The 22081-nt window shown below is 39.4% G+C and overlaps 1 protein-coding gene across 14 annotated transcripts in view; it reads left to right on the top strand.

Annotated features, from left to right (window-relative positions):
* EXOC6 (exocyst complex component 6) overlaps positions 1 to 22081 on the top strand; it is a gene marked incomplete at its 3' end in the record, with an annotated part of 98947 nt that overhangs the window by 39084 nt on the left and 37782 nt on the right. For 7 of the 14 annotated variants that reach the window (XM_082224919.1, XM_082224920.1, XM_082224913.1 and 4 more), the window contains exons 16-19: positions 1564 to 1675; positions 2411 to 2545; positions 8252 to 8431; positions 20420 to 20561. In XM_082224919.1, coding sequence (XP_082081045.1) covers positions 1564 to 1675; positions 2411 to 2545; positions 8252 to 8431; positions 20420 to 20561 — 569 coding nt within the window. Of the gene's footprint in view, positions 1 to 1563; positions 1676 to 2410; positions 2546 to 8251; positions 8432 to 13841; positions 13872 to 17503; positions 17528 to 20419; positions 20562 to 22081 lie in introns of those variants that run through there. The other 7 variants (XM_082224918.1, XM_082224911.1, XM_082224917.1 and 4 more) reach the window with 2 other exon arrangements.

Genomic DNA, 22081 nt, shown 5'->3' on the forward strand with positions numbered 1-22081 from the left:
TCTGCTGCTGTTGCTGCCAATCCCGCTAGTAGTGGTTCACGGCAGGGAGGCGGCTGCAGAAGCCAGACTTTATGACCTGGGTCTGTGCCACGAAGCAGCCAGGATGGACTATGATATGGAAATATGGCTAGCACCAGGCATGTTTTTCTAAATCCTCATGGGATTTTCTGGAATTTGCTCTGTGGGCCATCTCATTGCCATCCCAATGTGGACTATAGGGAAAGTTTTTATGGGCCTGGGAATAGAGCCCTCCACTGTTAGACAGATTGAAACTTTAATGTTGGCTGGTCCCAAGGAAAACAGAGCGGTAGGTCAATGTGAACTGGGAAACAAAATCCTTTCCACATCAGTAGCAAAGTTAGTTTTGTGAAACCCATAGCATCGTATTCAACCATGTCAGTTCCAAAGTGACTAAGAAATGCCACAACGTACTCTCTTCTCTTATGGTAAAGGTAAAGGGACCCCTGACCATTAGGTCCAGTTGTTGCGGCGCTCATCTCGCTTTCTTGGCTGAGGGAGCGTACAGCTTCCAGGTCATGTGGCCAGCATGACTAAGCCGCTTCTGGCGAACCAGAGCAGCACACGGAAATGCCGTTTACCTTCCCGCCTATTTATCTACACTCACTTTGATGTGCTTTCGAACTGCTGGGTTGGCAGGAGCAGGGACTGAGCAACGGGAGCTCACCCCATCGCGGGGATTCGAACCGCCGACCCTCTGATCGGCAAGTCCTAGTCTCTGTGGTTTAACCCACAGCGCTACCCATGTCCCTTCTCTTATGCTAACCCTGAGTAATATACCATACCATGTTGGTTAAAAGCTGACCTACTTGGGGCACATAATGAGTCAGACTCCACCTGGAAAAGTAGGGGTGTGGAGGGCAGAAGATCGTCCAGTGCTATTCATGGAGACAGATACAATTTGGGAAAGTTGGGGCAAACCTGAGTAGCTTCTGTATGTCTCCTTGTTAGGGACCACCTTTATTCTCTCTCCCCCTCCCCCACCCTTCAGCATTACATTTTACTTTAAGAACCATTCAAAATAGTAAGACATTCAGGTTCTAATAGATGGGAGAAATTCATTACAAAAATTCATTATAAAAAAAGGCTTCCATTTAAGCCAGTCTGAAAAATATTGCTTGGTTCTAACTGGATAAAATGTGCTGTTCCCTTTTGCTTTCAGAAATCTGGAAGCTATTTCCAGTTTGTCATCAAGCTTTGTGCACTGTTGACAACTGTAAATTGTGCTCCCTTCACACATACTGAACTAATAAATAAGACTTCTGGGTCCTCATCTCTAACCAGGAACTATTAAAATATGCAGATGATTACTCTTTCCCAATGATGCTATGAACATAGTTCAAGTTTTTCATAAATGCATATCTTAAAAGTTTGTTAAACTGTTAACAAAGCAGTTGCTTGACTGATGGCCTGCCCTCTATTGGAGCTGAACAGATTTCTACTTGGTTATCCGGGAAGGGAGAAAAAAGGCAGCACAATTATTTTAAAGTTTCATCAGTGGTTTAATCATTCGTTTTCAAACCATCTTAATTTTTTGCATTTCAGTTCAACAGAGATAGATGATATGCTTAGAAAATCGACAAATTTGCTGCTGACTCGAACTTTAAGCAGTTGTTTACAGAACCTCATAAAAAAGCCTCACATAGGTTTGACGGAGGTAAGTTTTGAAATGCATGCTTCAGTGTTCTGGGTGCTCTTGTGCATAGTTCGCTGATTCTTCAGACTTTCCCTAAGAGCCGTGCATGTCTGCCAAAGCTTCTCAACTAGAAGCTCCTGAAAGGGAACATGCCCACCAGTATAACTATTGGGTTCACTCAGGATAATGGTGGCACTTAACAAGCCCAGAAAGTAATCACCACCCTGCAGGAATTGTGATGAATGATATAGGATGCATTGTCCTCTCCAAGAAATGGGAATTCTGTAGTTGGCACAATGTAGTGGCACCCGCCCTGTGGAACGCCCTCTCACCAGATGTCAAAAGGAAGAACAACTACCAGACTTTTAGAAGACATCTGAAGGCAGCCCTGTTTAGGGAAGCTTTTAATGTTTAATAGACCACTGTATTTTAATATTTTGTTGGAAGCCACCCAGAGTGGCTGGGGAAACCCAGCCAGATGGGTGGGGTATAAATAATAAATTATTATTATTATTAGTAGTAGATAATGTATTAGATAATCGTTAGTAGATAATAGTAGGTTCTCTGAAGGTGGAAATTTTTGCTTCTTGTAGCAATCCATTTACAACCTTGTAGCTTTTGCTGATAAGCATTCTGAATAATCTCCTTTAAATTAGTTGTGTCTCTTCTGCTATAGTCGATTCAAGTTTGGTTGTGTATTGAAAATGTATTTTATCAGAATTTGTTCCTTTTCTGTGTTTTCTGTTGTTGTTAAAGCTGGTGCAAATTATCATAAACACAACACATTTGGAACAAGCTTGTAAATACCTTGAGGACTTTATAACCAACATTACAAATATTTCACAAGAAACTCTCCATACTGCAAGACTCTATGGTCTATCGACGTTTAAGGTATGCAAAGAGTTACCATCTTTTGGTTAACATTTTTAAATACACAGGTCCCAACCAGGGAAGACAATTATTCCTTTCTGGGTATAGCTTGGTTTAAGTTCTCTGTTTTGGGAGGCAGGTTATGAATGTAACAGCCAGGAATGTGTAACTCCACCAAAAATATTATGCAAACTACTGTGGCTTTAGTTCATTATTATTGTGGGGCAGATGTCATTGTTTTTCGATGGTTGTCTTAATTTAAATTGGGATAATCTCATTAAAGTTAATCCATGATGAACTGTGTGCCATATAGGTCTTGATGGGGTCGTATTGGGAAGGAGGCAAAACTGGAACATGTTTGTGCCCAATATTGTCAAAGCTACACCTACATATTTCTCAAACTTGATTATACATGTTGGTAGTTATCTCAGATTGTTTTTAATTAGCAAAAGCATGCCATTGTTTCCCAAGGAAACACATGTGAAAGAATGTTTTAATCAGGTTGCCTGGCTAGAATTATTGCACGGGCATCGCATGCCTTCCATACATCATTGTGGTCCTTTAGATTTGCCCTCTTCTGTGGAAGTTTGAAAGCCACAAACAAACTTCTTCTGCCATTGGGGCTTGGAATAAGAAGCAGTTTCTCATTCCTTGTATGCTAAGGTTACCAGATTTTTTTTCAATGAATCCGGGGACACTTTTAAACTTCGGTAGGAATGACAGGATTTTGTCAGGGGACTGATTTGTAAATCCGGGAAACGGATTTCCCCAGGAAACGGGGACGTCTGGTATCCTTATTGTATGCACAATGATTAGCATCGAGTTTTACTCAGAGCAAATCTACCATATTGGCCTGAATATAAGCTGCACCCGAATATAAGCCACCCCTTTAAAATTGGAGGGAGGGAAAGAAAAAATACCCGAATATAAGCTGCTCCCTTCCTCGCTGATCCTGGCTGCATACTGGGTGGCGGTGGGGGGGGGGAGTCGTGCTGCGTTACCGGTGGCTTTTCCCCTTCCTCGCTCTCTCCCTTCCTGGCAGTGGCATAGCGTGGGTTGTCAGCACCCGGGGCAAGGCAAGTAATTTGCGCCCCCAATCCGTGGATTTGCGCCTCCTAACCCTAACCCCAGATGTTGCGCCCGGTGCGGCCGGCCCCCCCTGCACCCCCACGCTACGCCACTGCTTCCTGGCCTTGGGGGAGAGGACGGGGGACTACGCATGGGGCAGGTGCCGCTTTGCCGTGCTCCTGCCGCTGTTTGCCCTCCGCTCCTGGCTGCATACCATAAGTTCGTGAATATAAGCTGCACTTTAACTTTTTATAGTCGGAATTTGGGGGGAAAGTGAGGCTTATATTCAGGCCAATACAGTATTGAAACTAATGTGCCTAACTTAGTCAAGTTCATTAATTTCAGTGGGTATACTCTGTGCATAACTTAGTTCAGCTGGTGGGTCGGGACTCACCAGTAAGTCTTGGCCTAATCCAGCGTGGGGAATAGCAGGAGCACTACCACCATGCAAATACATGGGGAAAGATTAAGAAACTGGCATCCAAATGCATATTGGTGTTAAAAGTGTGTCCTGGATCTGGAAAGGTTGAAGATTCTTGACTTAGTTGAATACCACCTCATGTCTCTAAGTCAGTACAGGCGAGTTTCTATATAACTTATACCCTAGCATCCTGGCAGATTTCTGGTTGAATCTCTCTCTCTCTCTCTCTCTCTCTCTCTCTCTCTCTCTCGTGTGTGTGTGTGAGAGAGAGAGCGTGCACTTTCCCCTTCCTTGTCTGCAAGACAGTGAACATTATCCATTTGCCAGAGAATGAGGTAAAGATACTTTGTACAGGCTATTCATATTTTACACCTGAGCAAAAACAATGCGATTTGGAGCCAAAATAAAATGGCGGGAATATCTGACTGATGAATATTTTAGAGATTGCAAATCAGGACTTATTAGAGCTGCAGGCAGCTCTGTTGTGTGCTGCAAAAGGCTCTCAATGTTTGACAGATATTACTCTCAAATAAGTATATACAAGATGCCTTGTGCTAATGTAAAGGAATGTTCGATTCCCCCCCCCCACCATTGAATAGCCATTCTAACCCCCAGTCCCAGCCCCATTTCACATACTGTTTTTCAAACTCTTCAGCTACAAATTTAGTTTGGTAGGTAGAGTGAGGAGCTGTTGTTTTGAGAAACCTGGTTCAAACACCCTTTGGGCTTATGGGATGTTTTATGGATTATTCAATCCTAGATATGGTATTTCCCAGAGGCAAAAAATATTTGTTGAGTATGTTAAATAAATAAAATATGTGGAGTGGTAATGTAAAGCGTAGCATAGGTTCAAAGTTTAGTCCTATAAATTTGTTGCATTTTGTAAAATAAGTGATGAACACACAAAAACAGGCATTGGTTGGTTCCATGACAGCTATATCTTCCATTTCAAATAATTACCTTATTGTGTATACACCCAAATGCGACAGGATTTCACAGACCAACAAACTAAACAGGATTATTCCTACTGAGGCTAGTTCTGTCTTCAGTACTTTTAATTTTGTAACTAAATCTTAAAATAAACCTATCAAATTCCAATGTTAATCTCTGTTGTCAAGGTTAACGGAGGACATAAGCAGGATAAAGGCATACTCAAAGGAATTAATACCATGCTCCTGAATTTTCAGCCTTGGGAACACTTAATTTGAAGAGTTGCACTGTTATGAATTTTATAACCAGGGCAAATGGCAAAGATGACGTTTTCCATGGGTGCATGATCTTCCTACAGGATTTGCTGCATTGTAGCTTTGATCCCATGGGTTGGTTCTGTTGAAATATATGGAACCACATTTTATGAACTTCCAAACAGAATCTTATTTTCATATATATAACAGAATCATAGAACTGCAGAGTTGGAAGGGACTTCAAGGACCATCTAGTCTAACCCCCTGCAACTAGAGCATCATACATGACAGACAGCCATCCAGCCTTTGCTTAGCAGGGCACTGGAGAAATCCTCAGAATCCTACTGGTTGCTGTAGCTGCTTAATACAAATATTTATTATAACTGTTTCTTACTGGGAATCTGCCACGCATAAAAATAGTGGCTGTCTCTGCAGCTATGTGTCTAATAACCCCCAAATAGAAAAGGATACACATGGCAAACTTCCTTTGGGCCATCAGGGAATCTAGCACTGGACTCAACATTACTAGACCTGGGCCTGGAATTAGAGTGGTGGCAGGTGCAGGGCAGAATTGGTAAAATTGTACCTGCTGAAAGGAAGCAGGCACTGCCTTCTTCTCTTCAGATGATGCAAGGAGCTGTCAGGCGAGACTGCTTTCAATAAGCTAATGGACTCTTCTTTTCTATGATCGTTGAGAAAAGGTTTGTTCATGGATGGAGGGGTTACCCCTTTGCGGCTGAAAAGATTTCAGAGCTATTCTTCCCTCCCATGGATCCTGTTTTTTTGGGTTTGATGCAGAGAGAAGGTAGACGAAAGAAAAGAGGGTCTTTGGCTCTCCCTTCCCATCCTCCTGACAGTCATCAGTTTTCACTCTTTTGCTCAGACAAATTCATTATGTTTTCCCCTGTGCCATGTTTAATGTTGACGTTAGGACTAGGAAGCTCAACAGGTCATAGGAACAGGGCACATGTTACTGCAGCACTGGTGGGCGGTAAGGAAATTTTACCATCAAGAAAGATTCATTAGTGGGCGTTAGGTATAAAAAGGTTGACTACCACGGTCCAGAAGTTGGTTGAGTGGAACTCTGGAACCCAAAGACAGTTTTAGTGAAAGTTTTAATGGATATTCCATGTGAAACCAGTAGTAGCAACAGCTGTTTTTTGTTCCTGTGTCAGATAAAAATGTCTGTCCCCCTCGTTATTATGTTCTGTGAGAGTTCACAGTTTGCCGCCTATGTGTATTGCTGCATCTTGTGTATACTCAAGAAAGGAATGTACTAGCCTGTCTTCTGTTCTTTGGCTTAACCTTTTCTTTCTTTCTATTTTCACTCTGGGATTAAGTAGAAGTATTAATGAAGGGTCTCTATATCAAGCTATATGCACATTATCTAATTGTCTGTGGGACCATGCTGTGACTGTCATTTGCTGTATCTAAGCTCCTGGAACAAAACAAAACAAAAATCCAAAATTAATTGCAAACAAAGCCCAGCCAGGTTATAAAGGCATACCCCTTTGTAGATTCTTTCCCCCCACCTCCTGCTCTCTATATTACTAAAAACGTATTATTTTTACCCCAGAGAATCACACCAATGCATACGCTTCACTTGTGATGGAAAATCCTTTTTTTATTAATCCTTGTGTACCTTCTTATGGAAAGCTGAATACATCTCATCAGCCTAGCTGTCCTGCCATTTGGCATGCTCTGCTCTTGTTAACTTCATCTCCTGGAGGCAAATTGTATCAGTCTTAATATGTTTAAAAAAATAACTTGGATTTCTCTCTTGGCATTCTGTTTTTGTTTTTTTTAAATGATACACCTTATGCAAAATAGTGTTCTGTGACTTCTTACAGCAGAAGGTTCGTAGATTTCAAATTTATTGGTTTCCAGTGTCTTTTTTTTAAAAAAATTATTAGTGACGTGTCTAGATGCTCTACATAAATAACTATTTAGATTTAGTCTAAAATACATCCTTACCAATAACAATATACAGTTGTGTATTATTTGCAGTTTATCATTCCAAAACATTAAAAACGTGAAACAATTACCGTCCTCTCACAAAGTTTGTCAGTTTAATCAAATTAAACATAAGGAGAGCCCTGCTGGATTAGGCCGCCCTAATGCAGCATCCTATTCCTGCAGTAGCTATCCGGATGCCCAGGGGAAATCGGACTGCAAAAGCACTTTCCTCACAAGCCATGTGTTTGTTTGGGCCCTGGGTGTGAGAGCCAAGGTGCATGTGCAGAGTCCTTGCTGAGAGCAAGCAGGCTGAGAGGGGAAGAGTGTCAGAAAAAACCCAAAACCAGTCTCTCTATATTAGTGATATGTATTAATGTTACATTTATATATGAAACTGTAATAGGTATGAGTTACTCGTGCGTAAACTGGTGCCTTTCTCGGTTAATTTGCCTTGTTAAACCTTTCTGACTGCACAGCCCCTTCTCATCGTGGCTGCCTCAGTCAATGGCAGAATCCGTCAGTGGGCGTTTCTTGAACCTCTTCCAACATAAAAGTTGTTTGACACCCAGTCTCCTCCTCCTCTCACTGCGCGGGAGTCTTCTGCGCAGGGAAGGCATGGGCAGCGGAGGACCTGGGCTCTCCTCACTGATGTCCAGTGAAGAGTCCTGGAGCCCTCTCTCCACTTCCCCCGTCTGCCTCCCTTTATCCCTGGTGTTGCGCTGATTGGCTTCCCCCTCTACTGAGCTGTTTCTCCCCCTGCTGCTGGGTCCTTCGCCAGCATCATCTGGGAGCCTCCCCTTCGCCTCTCCCTCCAATGTCAGTTCCCTGACAGAAACGATGGTACATTTTTGTAACGTTTGTTGTTCCTTGAGTTGCCTGTTTTATTTTTCTCTTCACAGCAGAGGGATAGCATGTTTCTATGCTGTGAACAGAAAAATAAAACAGTGGTTTAGACATGGACTCCATAGATAGATAGGTCTGGATTACAATAGCAATGATTGCCCCCCCTCACTTCTTGACCCTCATTTGCTACATTTGAAGAAACTATCTCTAGGATACTAAAACTTCAGCATACTTCTGTTGTTCCCCACTCCCCAGGATGCGAGACATGCTGCTGAAGGAGAAATTTATACCAAACTTAACCAAAAGATTGATGAGTTCATCCAGCTTGCTGACTATGATTGGACAATGAGTGAGCCAGATGGGAGAGCCAGTGGCTATTTAATGGATCTTATTAATTTCTTGAGGAGCACCTTTCAGGTTTTCACTCACTTGCCTGTAAGTATACAAATTGCATAGTAATTGCAAGTTTTATTTGTAATACAGTCTAAGGGTGCGAATGACACACATGGTGGAAGAAACAACAGTCCTGGGACCTGTATCAAACTTGCTTCGATCACAGATAGACCCAGTTCAGAAATGGGCTGAACTCTTGAAAAAAGAGTTCAGCATTGCAGGATTGGGTCTTGTTTAGTCTCAGGATTATGCATTCCCCACCTTCTCTGGTCTGACCGCTGGAGAGTACCAGAAGTTTCTGCTTTCTATTTGCAATTAGTCATAATTAAGCACACTGTCTGTTTACAGGGAAAGTGCAAACCCAAGGCTTGTTGTGGTTTGTTTTCATCTTAGCAGGGCCACTGTGATATTCTAAGCAGTAGTTGCTCCACTCCCTCCTTTCCCTTGCTAGAATTAACCATGCTGTAGTGTTTCATCTGCATTGGAGCTAACCAGAATTTGTTTTATCCGGAATTAGCAAATGAGATTCCAGTCCTGCCTTCTTCTTCTTTTTCTCTTTTTTTTCTTTTAAAGAGCCCTGACTAATGTTAATCATGGTGCCAGTGCCAACATTATTCTATGCCACAGCTAACAATGAAACTGCAACCTTGCCGTATTTCATTTGAATCCACAACAGTGGTGAAATAAAGCTTGGTTCTTGTTTTCTTCTTTTAAAGAAATTCATTTTTAAATGCACCGTAAACCAATGCTTATTCACATATAATTGCTAGAAGATAAGAGAACCAATAATAATTCCTTACATCATTGGGGGAAAACACTGCATGTTATGAAAATGCTCATTCCAGAAACATTGACTGCTTTTCTATAAATCTGTCGATTTGAGGTTTATAATAACTTGCTGTGAGATGAGTTGTTTTGTTTATAAAAATATTAATCTGCTCCTCCCTCATATAAAGTATCAAGGTGGTGTCCAACGGTATATACAAATAAAATAAACTATAGGATAGCATAAAACCAGCACAATATCCCATATTGTGAATGGTTTTGCAGGTGAAATAGCTACTGCACAATTAAGTTCTTTTAAAAATGGACGTTTGCACACAATAATGTTTTCTACATTTTGTTCTTCCATTGCCTACCTTGCTACAACAGGAAAGTGTTTAGTGTTTACAGAGCTTTGGGGAAACATGGTGTAAAACGGCTGTAACACCACAACACAGGTTTTACATAGAAGATTTTAAACTTTTCCCCTGAATCTTTTATTTTGTTTTGTTTTTTAAATTGTACCCAGACTAGATTTTTTTAAAAAAAGTTTTAAACTATGCTGAAAACCACTTTGAGTTTCTTCCCCCTAAAATATAAGAAGTATGTAAACTGTTGTTATCAAGTCAAATATTCCTTTGCTTCAAGTATGTGGTCATTGTCTATTTTATGTTCTAGTTGTTATTTTGGCTGCTTATTAATTGGCTGGTTATATTTATGAAAATAAATATAAGTTAACCTGCTCGAGTTCGACTTAAATTTTATTTCATTAAAGGCAATGGACTCCTTATATTATAGGAGTGCTTCAAGAATAAAAATTATGTCTGGTCTCTGCGATCCATCCCGTCCCGTACAACTTGTTTTCTTGTTTTGTGTGAGAGTGTTTTACACTATATCTAGACGGTACTGAATCAAAGAAGTTAAGCTGGAAAACTTCTGAGAGTCATTCGAAATCTATAATTCTGTGCTATGCTCTGGCACAGTGCAAACACGTTAGATTTCCTCAGTGGCTTGTGTTTGGCTGCAGTGGCAAGTGACAGAGACTAGACTTGATACATTTAACCAATGTGATTCACCATGGCCATGTTTGTACTAAGAGTTTCCCACAAGTTGGCTTTCTCCAGATGTTTACTGACACATATTCAACCATGGCTAGCCTGCAGATGTTGTGCAATGGAAGAGAAGTCAGTATATCAAATATCAGGTTGTAGCTGAATGCACTTTAGTAGGGATTGAGAGCAACAAGGGCAGTTGAAAAGGAGGAGATGGATGCTGGACAGTTCCTTCTAAGAATTATTTGGCAGGCCTTTCCTGGATCTTCACATGCAGCAAGATTATAGACAGTCATTTTACATCACATTGCTGATGAATCTTTCCTGTGTTAAGAAAGCTAGCTCATGAGGATTCACAGTTCTGTTCCAGGCCTTTGCCTGCTGTGCTGATTTTCAATTTGCAGGGAGTTTCCAGATGTATTCTGGACTGGCATACCATGCTGAAGGTATGAAGGAGGGTTGCCTTCTTGAAAAGATGGGGGTAGCAAGACTTGGTTCCAAGAGAAGCAGGATTTCAATTCATGGAAAGGCTTGGCTGACTAGATCAATGAGAAGCCTTAGGTGAAGGTCTTGACATTTGGTTGGTAAGTAAAGGAAATTTTACTTACAACATCATTCGTATACTGGCCAATGAACAATGTCTTCGGGTGGCTAACAATAGAAGTTTGAATCCATGAAAACAGGGAAAGCTCTAAAAATCATACAGTGAGAAATCAACTGCATTAGGAAACCAAATACATACATACATACATACATACATACATACATACCTATAGCAGGAAAACATACTTTAGTGCTCCAGAGTGCAAAAAGAAAGATCTTAAAATGCCTGTAAAAACAAAAAGGCCTTCATCTGGCACTGAAAAGACCTAGGTGCCGGGCGAGTTTTACATCTGAAGCAGCTGTGTGTGTACAGAGGGGTGGGGGCAAATCTATATCTCTTGAAAAGTTTTTGTTTGGGAGTTGATGGGGGCGGGGTGACGTTTCCTTTAGAAAAAATCTTCTTCCCGCCCCGCCAAAAATCAAGCAAACAAAAACACCCTCCTGCAGAGATGCTGATAGAAGCCAAGTTTGTAGACAGCATCCACGTCATGCTCTGCACTTCCCAGGTAGTTGCAGGTAGGGGGAAAGCTTCTTTTATTGCTGAGAGACGGAGTGACCATATGATGTTGCTCTAGATGAATCAGATAATTGGTCCATCTAGTCCACCTGTGACTGTCCACGACTCTTCAGGGTTTGCAAGTGCCCATTGCCTCCTAATCTGGAAAGTGGGATTCGTAGGTTGTTATCAATGGGGTTATCAGAGAAATAAAGGTGGCTTTGTCTTAGTGCAGGAGTGGCCAAACTTTGTTGGCCCAATAGGCTCCAATTGGTAGCTTCTCGGTGTGTCTGATTTATGCTAAACGCAGCCTGAGTTTGTATTTAATGCCAATTTTCAACAGCTGTGAATGTAAGCTGCTCTTGTGAAGGAACAATTTGGGAGTATTTTCTAAGATTCCCAATTGTTCCTTTACTGTCCGGCACCCGACGTCATATGCCGTCAGGTGAGTGACAGGTAGACTTGGCATGGGGGAAATGGACTTGCAGGCCAAACTGAGAGGCCCGGCAGGCCTAATTTAGCCCATGGGGTGGACATTCCCCACTTATTCAGTAGGGAAATGTATCTTAAACTATTAAATACTATGTTCATTGAAACTTGAAGCAAGTGTGTTTCTAGGGTCAGACTGTAAGTTCCTAGGCCACATGGCTGTAGGGGAAATCTCCCCATATATATGCCACTTCTGTAGGGTTGTAGTAGTTATGAGTTTGTAGCGTCTGTAGTGAACAAAATATATTATGCAGCCATGTTCTTTGACTTGTGCCTGGCTACATCTTTACTATAGAACACAACCAGAAGCATAACCATGAAGTGACCTGACATGGTCTCATTGGACAACAGATTCCGGAGGAGTCTTTCTCCAGCATTTCTATAATATCATTTTTCAAGCAAGTGTCACTTATTTACTTTTGACTTCAGGGATGAAAACATCTAAAACAGACACTAATGTAGAGGCAGCAATGTAAGGTGTGTGTGTTTTACATATGCCTGTGAAAGCCTTTTAGTCATAAGTGTGTAGCTTGGTCAGTTTCTTAATATCTTAGCACCTTTTTGCGTACAATGAATAGATTTGATCCAGTTTAGCTAGTCTGTGGATGGAAATGCTCCTTCCATTTATGGAAGGTACTGAGATCCAGTAGAGTAGAATAGGAGCCACTGACTTTTCTGGAACTGGAGAAACTGTGGTTGGCGCTACACACAGATCCACTGCAATGAAGTACACATCAACTTAATTCTTCTTTTGAGGCTAATTTTGATCAAGGGAGTGGATTCCATGCACACCAGGAGAGGCTTCTCTGGGCACATGAGTGCCTGGAGTGGAGATTTCCTGCCTAAGGAAGCTAGGCAGGTGATCTTTCCTGACCCCTCCTTCCCATTGCTGCTCCCTATTCCATCTCTCACACTGCTCTGGAGGCTGCAAAGGAAAGGAAGACTAGGTGAAGTTTGTCTCCCGATCTTCTACCTCCAGAATGAGTGGAACACTACTGAGCACAACTCTGACTCCAGCCTCATAGCGTTTAACTATAAAGTACATCTGCAGCCCACAATAAAGCTAGCTTGTCTTTACTATGACATCTCTGCACAATTATCCTTATTGCTTGTAGCTACTGTGGTGTCATCTGGTTGCTAGATATGTTTCTTTAGCTTTGTTTCCCTAAAAGTGTCTTTGTATTATATTTGTCTGTGTTGCCACTTGATAGCAACAGCATTGTTGTTGTTTTTTAGGGCAGGGTTTTTTTTTGTATTTGTACTGAAAACAAGACTTTTTACATTTCTGATCCATTTAATGGATGGATGTATTTATTTTTAAACACTGTCTGTTACTATTCCTTACACATATTTTTAGGAAAGTAGCAAAATAACAGATTGATGATGGCTGCGATGTAACATTTCCCCCATGTGTGAGCTGAAAGCCCTTCTCCATTCACACAGACAAGGGTTGATGCTTCCTTCTGTCAGTGGCTTCTCATGACTCAAGGGATGCTGCTCTGGAGAAGCACTGATCTTGGAGATCAACATTTTGCCGGGGCAAGGGGTGTTACAGGGATCTGCTGCTGCTATAAAGGGGCATCCCAGAAGCCCCAGTACACAGTAGTAGACCATCTGCAGAGATCTGGATTAATCCAAGGAATTTTGAAATTATATGTTCCCAAAGCTCTTCAAATAGCACTTGAAACGAAATCTACCCAGCCTGTCTGCCGGAAAATACTGCTTAAACAGGATATTTTATTTCTCTGGCTTCTAGCACTGTGCTGTGCATTAATTCATTACACTTTCAGAATATCACTTAAAAATTGTGTCTATTTGGCTCTTACAGCTGCAAACAGAAGACTAATTTGGCTGAACCATGGCAGATCAATCTCGAATAATAATTTCGAACCATTCCCATCTTCAGGAAAGAAAGCCTATTGGCAGACATTACTTATTTTCTCAAGAGCCCTCCCCTACCCCCTCTGACTGCTACCAAATGCAATTTAATGTTGACAGTGCATTTTTATTTTTTGTTTTGTTTTGATTGCCTTACTGGTTTCCTTCTCAGAATAACAACAATGACCATGCAGCTATGTCGGTAAGTAGATGCAAGCTGAAGAAAAGCATGCACATGGAAAACTTAAACTATGAACTGCCTGCAGGCTTATTGCTTCAATTCTGAGTGACTTTATTTAAAACCCCTCTATTTATACCGATCTGACTCTATACTAAATTGTGTAGCTGCATGCAGAATCCAAGTTGAAGACTAACCTTGGTTTTTGGACATCAAGGCAGAAGGAACCTTTTAAAGCCTCATAGAAACATGATAGGGCATGTGTTGCATCTGAAATGAGATCATTCAAAGGAGACCATAAGACCTCTTGGATGGGAGGTCAGGTGTCAGAATGCAGCTATGGGGATGTGCATACGAAATAAGGTTAAAATGGCTAGATAGTGGCTGAGAATAAAGAGCTGGTGAAAGTTTTAGACAGTCTCTTTCAAAAACATACTTTTTGAAGTGAGGAGAATGTCTGCACCCAAATGTATTTCTTAAAAGATGATGGATTGCTTTAAAAGATTCATGCCCCAATTATTTTCAGGTCACCGACTCATTTTGAGTAGTTTACTTTGGTCCAACATAAATATTTGCATTATAATGAATAACTGCTACTTTCAGATTTGCTAGCGATTGCAAAGCTTCCTCCTTTATTATTTTTTTAAAAGGCTGATGCAGAATTGTGTTCTACTCATTTACCCACAGGACACTTTCCCTACTTTATAACGATTTTGCACCAACACTTTGGTAGAAAAAGTATGCAACAAACGAGATATGATGATCATGTTAGTTCCACGCATGTTGTGCTATAAGCATAAATAGTTGCAAGGGGTCAACTCATTCCACGTCCCCTTCCACTGTGACTTCTGACTTTCTGAAGACAAATTTAGAGGAAGATAAAAATGCTTAAAGATATTGTTGCAGATAATTCCGGGGTAAAAAACTCATGAAAGTATTGATAACATGAAAGGTAATTCTGGCTGACAGTCATGATGGCAGCCATAAGGAAATCTGATGTCCTAAGTGCAAAGCAGTCCCCCAAATGGCTACCATATGGCAGCCATGCCTTCTCCAGTTATCTCTAGATAACACAATATTTCATTTGCTGGTCAGGGCTGCTTCATGCATGAAAACTATAACATGAGCAGATCCCAGTTATACATCATAAAGCTTCACTTGTCTGAAGCATACACATGTATTTTATTTCAATGCATATTCACCATTAAAGCATGTTGCAAAGCTGCATTTGGTTGTCTCTCTTTAAAATAGCATATTGGTATGTAGAGTATAGTTTGAAACCTTATATCCAGCTCAGCGGAATATTTATCCTTCAGTCACGTATTGATAATTCTTACCATTCATGGTCTTCAATCTAGTTGAAAAAGTGTGCTTCTAAGTCGTTGCTTCTGTTGTTTGATTCAAAGTTTATTCAGTTGTTCATGCAAATCTGTTCCTCCCCACACCCTGCCCCTGTTCTAATTTCTGTACATTTTAAACATTTAGAAAGAATGCAGTGTGTGTCCTAACTTGCTTAGAGAGGACAACTGGGAAAATGCCCTCTGACACTAATGTATTTCCTGGATATTGAGACTCATCTCTAAAACAGCAGATAGAGGCACTGAAGGGATGGGTGTTTTCCAGTGACGTAGTCATATTAGTCTGTTGCAATGAAAACAAGTCTTCTTTTAGCTTTAGACTACAGAAAGGCGTTATAGCATAAGCTGTCATGAACTACAGTCCCCATGATCACATGCAACAGGATTAATGTATGGAAGAAGTCCAGGCTTACTTACAACCACCTTCCAGCTGTACTGGTGATAGTTATGAACATAGGGAATTGCTTTGTAGTGCATCAAGCTACTGGTCTACCTAGCTCAGAACTACATTGCCTTGCAGTGGCTTTACAGGGTTTCAGATGGGGAGAATGGGAAAGTATTATTAGATTGTTTATTTATAATTTCTCCACTAAGAAAAAAGCAATTGGGTGGTTTGCCCAGCATTGCAGAAGAAGTCAATATGCCAGAGTTAGAAACTGATCTTCAACTGATTTCGTAGCAGCCTTATCCATTTTCTCAAATAAAACTTACAGTCACCTTGATTTGCTAAGAGCTAATTGGCCTTATCTTTCCAGAGTTGTTACCAGTTGTTGTGAGCCATTTGGCTTCCCCCAGCTCTGCTAAGGATTTTGCTGTTATGTGTTTGCTTTCACCTTGGAGTTCCTCAGAAAAAAACATTTGCAGATGCTTTAATTTAACTGTTAGTAATGGTGGAGGTAACACAAATGAGGTGAACAACTGAGTTATCGTAATCTAATTCTTGTGTGGTCTAAAACAGACTTTGAATATTCTGAAAAAAATGTAGACTATGCTGTTTCCCCCTCAAAGATGATATATAAAAAATCACTGGCAAAATTAGATGTTGGTGGAATGAAAATGGTTAAAGTTTGTCTGATAACTAAGCCTTTCCAAGAGTCTTTATGTTCATAACATATATTCAGAAACCATTATCACAGAATCCAGACCTTTGTTTTAAGATCACAATCATGTACCATGATCCTAAAAAGCTGCTAGCATATTTGCCTATGATGTGCTCGTATAAAGCATCCTAATTACTTTCTTAGCAGCTATTGCCATGTGGAAGTTAGTTTGACCATCTTAATCAATTGCTTCTGTGTTATAGAAATTGCAGCTATTCCCAGCATGCCTTTTAGATCAGTTTTTAAGAGTCACAGTTGTAAACACACCTATTATTATGATTGTTGTTGTTGTTTCTGATATTTTTATGAGAAGGGGTAATTTAGTGCTGCTATTAGATCAACAGGAAGATTCAATTCTTGCTATCAGGAGAATACTTGATTTAGCATTCTTAAATATGTGAGTTACCCTTTAGATTCGATACATTGAAAAGAAAGCTTCTGCTTAATGTGTGATTTAATATTGTTAAACTAATTATGAAGCTAGACTTTCAGATGTAACAGACAAGTCTTGTTGTTCCCTGTTTGCTTGGGGGATTGTGGATTGTGTTTTATTGTTCCCTTGATTGGCAGTAAAAGCCTTATTTCACAGCTTGCAGCGAGGAGCTATTGGATAAAGGGTGGTGGCGCTCCACAAGCTATATTCAAAAACTGTCAATCAAAAGCCCACGTAGGCTACTTAGAGAATGGAGTTTCTTACTGATTCTTCCAAATGTCGTCTCATGCTGTCCTTGATTGGCATAGCCTGGCAGGGAGGATGGATGAATCTGTCACCGGCTGGTTAATTGTGTTGCCGGTCTCAGTCTGACATCAGGTCTTTGACTCTTAAGTGGCTCAATACAAAACAAATTAGCAGATTGTAGTCATATTTCTCATCCTATATGCTTTGACTTTGTTGAATGCAGTCCATAAATCATATTGACTGACACACTACTGAATGATGAAAGCTGCTTTTGAGACAGCTAGCTATGAGTCTAGAAAGCAGTACCGTGAAGGTGCCACGCAAGAAGGATGCATATGGCTGACCCTTTGGGAATTTCCTAGGAGCCAAATGTCTCTTTACAGCAATTGTTCTTAAGAGAAAAGCTTTCGGGTACTACAGAAAGGATTTAACATGTCAGCAGATTCTCTTTTACAAGTTCCTTTGAAATCTAAGACGTTTGTCTAAGGGTTTTCTTTTTCTCCCAAACTTGTATTTCAGCAAATGTGACGGGTGGGTAAGCTGAAGGTGTCCTATCTTCTAGCAGGTGTTATTGGTGGTTTCTTTTTTAATGTAAGAGAATACTTATTTCTTGAACTTTGCCGTGATGGTATAAATATGGATAATTGATGAATCAAGACAAAGGTGTTAGTGGTTGTTGGGTAGTAGTAATTGTAGGGAACCGAAACAAAACTGTTTCCCCCACTTAAGTTAAATATACATAATGGATGTAAGAGCACCAAACAGGGATCCAATGCTGATGATTAAGGATGATTTTTAAGGCCCTTTGATAAACATTCATTCAGAATCTATGCAATGATGTTATAGTTTCTTGCATGTTAGAAATTGAAAGCGTTGGGTAACAAAAGATGCTTCAAACTGCCCTGTTAAGTCTAGAGACATGGGCTCACTTGCTCAAGATGAATTTGAAGAAATACCTCCTTTTAGCCCACCCTCATTTGCCAGTTTTGTGCATTTTTAATTTGGAAGACCTGTATACTTACAACAATTTAAAAGTTATTGGTAAACTGAGCAGTAAAAAACAGATTCAGGTACCTATGACTTGCAGTTAAAAGTTCAAATGTTTAGACTTGGCTTCTTTATCTTGGTCCAAAATAAAAACCTACATGATCTCAAATGGTTATAACATGTTCCTTTTCCCTCTTCTGCTTTTTTCTTTACTGTGCCATGAGAGCAATAAGCCTGTAGTCCGAGTGCATAGTTGAAAGCAATTTAAAAAAATCATTTTAGGGGGTTAGCATTTGTCTACCATTATAACAAACATTTAATGTATCTGTATGAAACCTAACTCTTAAAAAGCCACACAAATTATCATGCTGTGTATTGTAACCATTACCTTGTGCTCCAGTACTATTGTAACCAATTTTAAACAACTGAATGCATAGGTTTGGTGAGAAATGTGAAATGGAATATATGTATAACAATATAGTCCATAATATAATTGCATTTTGCATTTAATTGGATGTTATGTTTTTTGATAACTTCACTAATATGCTTACTGTTACTACATTACAGTGGCATCAAAAAAATTATGTAAAATAGGACATGGAGCTGATTTGATGGGGTGCTGCATTAAATCAAAATGCAGTTGCTCCATTAAATCAAAATGATATTTCCATCAAGTATCTTAAATCAGCTACATCATAATTGAATTAAGCCCATTGATTCTTCTCTCCTCCTCCCCGCCCCAATTCTCCCCTCCCCCCTCCATTCATATTGATATTGTTCCATTTGGGGAATTAGAACTGCATGTCCCCCAGTCTTGTCATTGCTGGGTTTCAGATATTTCAAGCATGTTCCAGTGTGTGTTCATTTATTTCTTTTTCTGTTGACACTTGGTTTGTACCTGCCAAATGTTAGTTTCATAAAAGCTTTCAGTTTTTAAATGTCCACCAAAGAGGATGTGTCATGGACCATGAACAGGACATATACTTTAGTATCCAGTAAATACAATAAATGCAAACCAAAAATAGGAGAATTTTCAAAATTGAGTCTTTTTCTGTCTGTTTGGTTCTAAAGGTAGCTGAACACATACATATGCTAAGTAGGTTATCTGCCCCAAATAACCGTAAACTTTAAGTCATAGTTCAAATCTATAATCAACAGCTTAACTATAGAAAGCAAAGAAACTTACTTTATCTTCTGCGAGGGGTTGTCATTTCTCTCCTTTTGAATCAGTATGTTTGGTATGCAACAAGATATAGGCCTGGTTTGCATGTAACATCAAACCATGGTTTAAGTAAGCCTTTGTTAATAAACCATGATTAGCATTACATGTGAACTATGCCCCTATTACTGTGGTTTGTTAGTGAAAAAAATGCAATGGTTTGTTCTTGGCTTACTGACATTACCTTCAGTATGGCCTAGCATTACACACAAACCTGGACATATAATGCAATTTAATGCTTTATTTAGGAATGGCATCATTCTTATTATATAGCACAATTCTGCGCATGTTTCCAGAGAAGTAAATCCTATTGTATTCGATAGGGCGTACTTCCAGATGTGTAGGATTGCAGTCTTAAGATGAAACCCAGTGATTCTTACCTAAGAGTAAACTTGATTGAACCCAGGGGAGTTACTTCTGAGTAAACATGCACGGGATTACACTGTTGAGCATACTAGTGTTTAAACTCACAAATTACCAAAGTATTAAAGCAAATTCTTATATTTTCCAATGTATTTAATTTAGAATTGAGGAGGAGCCCTAAAATGTTAGCAGTAACTTTTGTTAACATTCTTTAACTGTTCCTTCTGATTAGATTAGAATTCATACCTGTGCTTTGATCCAGCCACTTATTTAGAAATAATTTCCATTAAAATCAATGAGACTTGCTTCTCTGGAAATGTGTATAAGCTGTTGTGGTGGCGTGTTTAACCTGCCTTTTCCATCACTGGCACTGACATTTATGCTATAATTACTGGAGCAGAAATGTGTACCATGAAACATGTATGTATACTTGAACAGCAGAGGGCTGCATATGACTTCATGGATTAATTATTTTTAGAATTCTCGTTCTCCCAGATGTATAGGTGCATAGATAGAGAAGGGAATATTTGAATTGTCAAGCTTGAAATGTGTAGCATTCCAGGAAATCCATTTTAATAGTGTTAAGGCAAGTGTTTTCTGTAAACCTGTTTTATGATGTGTGTTGCTGAATGTATATAACATGTTGATTTCAGTTGTGTGTTTACATATTAACATTGTCATTTGAAAATACTATTCTAAATAAAGCTACTATTCGTAAACAGAATTTTAAAAAAATTACTGTACAACAGGAAGATGTAGCATTTACTGTCTGTTTGTTCTTGGGCTTTGTAAATGTGGAAGAAAATAACCATTCTGACAAAACATACTTACCTATTCTTACAACTTCTTGCCTTTTTTTTTAATAGGGAAAAGTGGCGCAGACTGCTTGTATGTCAGCTTGCCAGCATCTGTCAACTTCCCTGATGCAGATGCTGTTGGATAATGATTTAAAACAAATTAGCATGGGAGCCATTCAGCAGTTTAATTTAGATGTCATACAGTGTGAATGTAAGTATGAGATTCTGAGCTATAAGTTATGATACAGTCATTCTTGTTTAGCGGGAGGATGTAAATATCCATTATATGTGCATTACTGTAATAAATAAATGTGGAAACTGGGGATCAATGAGATATTTCTGTTTATTCAAGCAACGGTTCAAGAGTTATTTGTTTGTTTGTTTATTAAATTTGTATGCCACCCTTCATCTGAAGTTCACAACATTGGTTGGATACCTTCTAGAAGCCTAGTAGTTTAATTCATTGGAATAAGATGGAATAACTTAATAGATCTGTAACCATTTAAAATCCTTATCAACATTTACACTAATATGTGTTCGTTTTTCCTCTGAACTGCAGTCAAAACATTATAGCTTCTAACATTTGCAGTTGTAGGCAATGTCTTCTGATAGTATTTAATTCCTAAAAGAGAAAGTCTTAGGATCAGTCTGTAAATCATTTGAAACTTAAGCAACGGAAAAAAGAGAGTTTTATTTGCCATTCATTTAAAATTTGTTAGTATTTGTCTTTCAGAAACTGTTCTGGTGAGTTTCTTTTCAACAGAACTATAAAAGAACCAATTGAGAGGTCTTAACATTTAAAATGTTTGAAAATATATTATACTAATTCAGCAGTGGAACAAATGGAATAGGGAATCTCAATTCTTTAAAATTGTAAGCACACAATGCCCTGCCCCCATCTCTCTCAATCCCCCCCATTGTATTTTTCTCCTGTTATTTGTTTGTTTTGTAACACAAAATAAAATCTGTAAAAAAACTAATTTTAAAAAAAGTTTTTAAGCAAACAACTGGACATTTCCATTTTTGGCTGCCATGAGTTGCAGTAAAACCAACTCTTTGCTTCTCATATACTAAAATGTCCTTAATCTGTTTTATAAAGCTATATTAAATTTGCTCAGTTTGTAAACCCGCCCCCCACATTTCCTGTTTGACATATTAAACAACTAAGAGATCATTGTGGGTTTTTTGTTTTTCATAACATAGTGGTTCGGCATCTGTTGCAATGCTTCTGTTACAGAATATCTTGTGTGGTAGGAACCATTACATAATGGCTTTGAGTTCCTTCCAACCTTATAATATTTATATTATTGTAGAAAAATGTAACCTTGGGTCTACAGATTATACTGTACTGGAAGGAGAAAGTAAAACCATGACTTTAATACTGGAACATGTTTAGTAAGATAAGTCCGTCAGCTGTTACTGGCTATATTAAAGCAAGTGCTTTGATACTATTTTAAAGGGAAAAAATAGTAATGAGAAGTGAGGATGGTAGGACCTCACTCCACAAGTAAAATATGCTCTTGATTCAAATTCAGCCGGAATCTTTGCTTGGTAGGAAATGTCATTGTTTCAGGTCACTCATACAAGTGTTACTGACTCATTACTTAAGGTATTAAAAAGAAGATCTAAGTTCACTTCAAGAAGTTCAAAATAGGTGATTCAACATTTGTAAACTTGAGCTCTTCCCTGAAAAATTCAACTAAAACACAGGCAGTCTTGCTTAACGGGTGT

Source organism: Podarcis vaucheri, assembly GCF_965113315.1.
Source record: "Podarcis vaucheri genome assembly, chromosome: 5".
Taxonomy (NCBI): Eukaryota; Metazoa; Chordata; class Lepidosauria; order Squamata; family Lacertidae; genus Podarcis; species Podarcis vaucheri.